The sequence below is a fragment of the Metopolophium dirhodum genome, chromosome 7, assembly GCF_019925205.1.
Source record: "Metopolophium dirhodum isolate CAU chromosome 7, ASM1992520v1, whole genome shotgun sequence".
In the NCBI taxonomy this organism is placed as follows: domain Eukaryota; kingdom Metazoa; phylum Arthropoda; class Insecta; order Hemiptera; family Aphididae; genus Metopolophium; species Metopolophium dirhodum.
Window position 1 is genome coordinate 28,531,696 of NC_083566.1, and position 6,022 is coordinate 28,537,717.

Sequence of the window (6,022 nt, forward strand, 5' to 3'; positions counted from 1 at the left end):
AATAGAGTTCATTTTGATCCGAAATTCCAAAGTGGTGGGGCCCGTTGACATGGAGCTTCGTACCTATATAAGTGTAATTATTGGAATTTTAATCAATTATAGTTCATTAATCAAAAACTATCCGTTTAACCTACATAATTGGTTATCATCACTACTATAATAATCGGGAACAAATTGATTACCTATTGATTAATTAGGTACATTTTGTTATTCAAATATTGTACCTAAATCATCATAAACGCGTATAATTTATTATTTATTCTTTAAATAAATCACTGACAAGTTAGTTTTTTAAATTTAAGATTGTAACAGCCACCTAGCAGCTTTGCAGACTTAACATAGAGAGCTATCTGTTTTTAACTACTAAACTACCACATTAATAAGTTAACTTAATTTATATTAGGAGGTACCTACCTACTGTGCAAAAATGATTGGATATTAATATTTTATAATATCAACACAATGATAATATACATCGAGATTTAAATACAATATAGTTGTATTAAGACGATTTGCAAAACACGTCAATTTTCCCAAAAGTCTTTGACCTTAAATTAATTATCGTTTTAATTTATACTATCCATCATAATTTTCATTAGAAAATATTTAGACAATAGAAAGCGTCAGAACAAGGAACATAAATGATACGAGTGTACACAGATGAGCGGCCAATTCATGAACTCGAGACGAAAATAGATGTATACCTCTTGCTGAAAGTTTAATGTCATACAGTTCGGGAAGCTGAAAACGCGACGTACCAGCAATCAGCAGCATCCACCCTATCTGGCTACTAGCCCAATGAAAAATCTTCAATACTCGATATTTGTGTATGGTTTCGTCTTTTAACGCGCACTGCAGTTATAGTAAATGTGTAGAAATTATTATTCGGATTTATACTGCGTATGTCTGTATATACCTATTATAATATCATATGGTAAGTAGCTATATAATAAAAATGTATACGTTACTAGCGTAGGCATGGTAAAAGCGTTGAAAAAAAATTAAACAATTATTATTACCGCAAGTACCTACCTACCCATCTAATCAATATTGCAATCAGAATTATATAATGTATATAAGTACTTGAATACCTAACACAGTATCAACTGTGCGTTTTCATTAAGTTACAAGTCGATCCGGTGCTATATATTACATCCGTGTTACATCGGAATCATCGATAACGAGCGTCATCTGCCGATTTAGTATCTTTTAACGAACTTTCAAATTGCACTGACGATTGAATGGACAATAAAATCTGGCAAACACCCATTCGTTGCTACCTACTTATGAAATATTATCGTCGGTTTATAATATATCTTTGGATAGACCGAAACGTCTCGTCAACATTACAACTCTATATATTACTTCATTATATATACACCAGTATATATTATATCATTATATATACACTAGGTAGCTAAGTGCCGATAAAACTATAGACGCGTAGGGTATACCACCCACTACTTTATTTACAAAGCAGTATAGGTATATACTATATATAACACATAACACATAATATTATACATTTACACGGCGAGAGACGTAAAAGATCGCGAGGCCGGCTCGGCGGGGCGTTTATGATTTTCGTGTCAGCCGTCAGTATAGCGCGTATACATTACAGGTGTATTTGATGCGATTTTAAAAAGCAGTATTAAATTCAAATCAAACGGTTTGAATAAAAAAGACCCTATGGTGCGCAGAAGGTCACACACAAAACCGTAAACAGAACACAACGATAACGTGCATAGGGTACCTCTTACCCGTTATTATTAATAGGGTAATAGGTATAATATGTCATATTACAACCGCATTTTCCAAATATACCTATAAACCCATATATATTTAAAAACCAGGTAGCGGTACATATATTTATAAATTGTATTATTGTATATATTTATATATTGGTAGGTACAGGTTGACTTTTTAAGAATGCCCGACCAATTTTATGTTTAAATTATGCATAATAATCATTATATCATATTAGAATTCTGATTTTTAGAATTGTTCAGTGTGATAATTATAGACGATAATTTTGAATAAGTACTTGGATTTTTCACGACATCTGATAGGAGTTGTACCCATCCTGCGGCGATACTAACTTTAGTTTTTCTAATGAGAACCTATTCATCTTTTAATAAAAATTGTGAATCAGATGATTTTTCTTAAAATGTTGATGTATTATTGTAATCGAAATTTAATCAAAAAGTTTTCAAGTTATTCTACTTTAATTAATACTATGCCACCTTAATAATAATAATTTTCTACTAATCTACTGCCCGATGCCTATTTAGGAGGGGTTGATAGGGTGTATTATATTGAAAAAAAATTACTTCACGGGAATAATTCTTAGACCTTGTAGAATTAATTGACAACTAATGCCCGTATAAGGGCCTCTATTAATAATTACTAATTAGTCAAGTAAAAGTGTATACTCAGACAATTATATAATATTACAAAATACTTGTTTATATAATTATAATAATAATAATAATAATAATAATGCACCCAATAATTTTCCAAAAAAAAGTAAACAATATCCTTTTAACTTTTAATAGACTATTATCATTAGTACCTACATCATATTTAAAGTAGAATAACTCGGAAACTTTTCGTTCAAATTTCGATTACAATATAGGTAGGTTCGTTAAAATATTCAGAAAAGTTATCTGATTCACAATTTATATTATAATTTATAACATATCAGTCTCATTTAAAAAACGTCAGTTTTTATCGCTACAGGATAGGTACCTAACCAACTCATTGAATGTTGTGAAAAATATAAGTATTCTAAAATACCGTTCATAACTACGCTTAGAAATTCCAAAAATCAGAATTTTAAACATATAAATATGGTGTAAACATGTTTAAAAAATCAATCTGTATACCACTACGCTGGTATAATTGATAGTGATGCGCGGTAACACGTCTGAATAGCTAGCCCGATCATCTCGCGCGACGAACATGATTTGCAAACATGATTTTGGAATTCCGGGCCGTCAATAAACATTAAATATTATTATATTATGGACGAGTCGACGTAACGGGCTGCGGCAATGACGGAAACGCGGTGTTGTATTATAGTATTATATGAATAGGATACCGATCCATTGTGCATCGGATTTGCCGATCGAAAAAGCAATGGTGACATGATGATGGTAAGTAAAACGATGCACAAATTGAACGTGGACCATTATACAATGCTGTTGCAGGTGTTCTCGTAACGGGACGCGACGTGCCTCCGGCTAACGGAGCCGTCCCGAAAACCAGATCCGCGCGACCCCTCGGGGCGTACGAGATCCGAAGTGGGCGCCATGAACGACGGTTAAACGGTGGCGGATGATCTGAGATCTCCACACACACGTTGTAGAACGTGTCTGGCGGCGACGGACGGACGGACGGCCGCTGTCGGACAAGGTCGAGACGGAGCGGCGTCTGCGGCGGTAGCGTTTAAAAAAAATAATAATAATAATAAGCACGCCCACGCACAGATCGCACGTAACCTCTCGATCATTATGCCGCCGCGGAAATATGCAAATTAACGCGAGCGCGCGCGTGTACATCATTTATCACGACCGACGGTGTTGTATGTGATACGTTTTTACGCCGTCATCGTCATCGATCAATGATAAATATATTATTAATAATAATAATAATAATAGTTGTAGTTCACTGGGCCAGCCGCGGACCCCTTCACGAATATCGTTTCCGATGTTATTATTATTGTTTTTACTATGCGGCACACGTGTGCCGCAGCCACGCCACGACGGACAGACGATGATAAGACGTTATCGGCATTATAATATTGTACATAATATTATTATATTTTATAAATTGTATACAACATAAGAAAACGGTCCGCCGGCGAACCGGTCGAATGAGTTTGAAAAAAAAATAGTATAATAATAACAATAAGCGATTTTTTTCCATTCCACCCGACCGGCCTGTCAACGTACAAAAATGTTGGAGCATGAAAAAAATCGCAAACGAGTCATTGAACGTTTAATTTTTATTTTCTCTGGCTCGAGAGTCGACGACTTTTCCACCGCAGTACCTATTATACCTCTACTAAAATTATAATATTGTGATGTGATCACCACAAAAAGGTTGTAATTGCATGGTGTAGTACTCACTACCACCACCACTGGTAGGGTTAATCCGTAACAAGGTCAAAAACATTTAGGCCAAGTCATAAGTCCAAAATATCAATAATAATAACAACTAAATGCCAAGTAGATTATTTATTTAACAGCTTACTGTTACCCCTTTTTATTTTATTAACACCAACACGGTCACTAATAAAATACAACTCTGTATATATTATATCATATCCAATTCAGAAAACTTTATTCTGATATCTGATCACTGATCACATTGTCATAACTATAGGTATACTAAAATTATAAAATATTTGAAACATTTATACCATGTATATCATCACAATGTCACATAATGTATACTTGAGTGTTAAATAACATAATTATTCTACTGATGATAACAAAAATGAATAAGCATACATAATTATCTTAGATGTTGAGCATAATTTAGTTGCAACAAATACCAAAATAAAAACTATTTAGCAAGTAAAAGCAATTTTCACCACATATGGAGTAAACAGAATTTATTAACAAAGTTATGTGCTTTATAAATATCAGGGTTGAATGGGGTGAACACTGTCCAAGGGTACAACTCAATTAACCTACATTATAAATTATCACCATGGATAGGATTTTATTCTATCCAACCCATTAATTATTTTTATTATTAATGTATAGCCTTATTATTGTGTATTTACCAAAGTATTTACAGCCAACTGTAAACAAAATGAATCAATACAAAATGCAAAAATATATTTACTCACCAGCTATTCGGAGTACAGCCCGGTCAGCTGGGTCCAACTGGAGTATGCTGAGCGGTTTGTCTTTTGCCCAGTCCTTAAGGCTCTGGTCTGAATCAAAATCCATGACTGTCGGCTTTCAAACAACTCATCGGCCGCAAGCGGTAACCGACCCGTCTACGGCCAACACACAATACACTTAGGTCGGCATCGGCTGCAGCAGCGGGGACCGTACAGCACTCGTTGCAAAAGTCCTAAAGACCCAAGTAAATTACAAAAAGAAAAAAAAATTTAAAAAAAAATTTTTTTTTTTAAATCTGCAGTTAGATTAGGGGGCAACGTCAGTTATCGCACGGCACTACTATCGTTTCTACCTGTCGGTGGCGAGACGACCACGTCGCGGAGAAGACACGATACTGATGCGAATTCTGCGTTTCGACGATCGCGGATGCGTAACGTCGGCGGGCGGCGCGCTGACGTACCGGCGGCGGCGGTCGAGGCGCTGGCTGCGAGGCAGTAACCGGCGGCCCGAGTGACCGTGGTAGTTAAGCAGATGGACCGGTAACCGGGGGACACAGATGCCTATTAAATCGTTATTGGTGCGATGAAAAAAAATAAATCACGACCAATGGGAAACGGAACAGTACGGTGCGACGTCGATCAACGTGCTGAAAACGACGAGCCGAGGTGCATGACCCGGCGAAGCGACGAGAAAAAAATATTTACGGCAAGCGCGGAGATGATAATGCCGTAAACAGATAGTGCAACTACAAGAGTACGCTACTACACTATGGACTAGGGGAAAACGACGCGTGGAACATGGGAATATTAAAAAAGTAAACAGAAAAAAACGTAGCGTACCGGGGGCATACCGCGTACGCGAATAATAACAATATTCGGTACTCGAACGATTGAAACGATATTGAATCACTCGTGCCCGCCGAGCAGTGTGACCAGCGGAGCATATGCGATAACGGCGCAGCGGTTGTGATAATTGATAACGTCGTTCGGCCAGTCGGCGACGCGAGCGCCATCTGCCGGTTAGACCGGCAAGTCAGCCTGCACGTATCTTTCAATTTTCTTTAAAAAAAACTTCAAAACGATAACCAACGGGCAACGAGGCAACCGACGTGATTCTTGACCATTGAATTAATTATACTGTACAATATTATTATAGCATGATTATCG

At 36.4% G+C, this 6,022-nt stretch overlaps 1 protein-coding gene across 6 annotated transcripts in view; it reads right to left on the reverse strand.

Moving 5' to 3' along the window:
* The window catches only part of LOC132948024 (dystonin), a 75,939-nt gene extending 70,211 nt beyond the window's left edge, over positions 1-5,728 (reverse strand). For 4 of the 6 annotated variants that reach the window (XM_061018286.1, XM_061018278.1, XM_061018276.1 and 1 more), the window contains exons 1-2: positions 5,209-5,727; positions 4,859-5,088 (exon numbers count right to left, since the gene is read on the reverse strand). In XM_061018286.1, coding sequence (XP_060874269.1) covers positions 4,859-4,961 — 103 coding nt within the window. In that variant the 5' untranslated portion in view covers positions 4,962-5,088; positions 5,209-5,727. Of the gene's footprint in view, positions 1-4,858; positions 5,089-5,208 lie in introns of all 6 variants that reach the window. The other 2 variants (XM_061018269.1, XM_061018287.1) reach the window with 2 other exon arrangements.
* Positions 5,729-6,022: the final 294 nt, after the last annotated feature.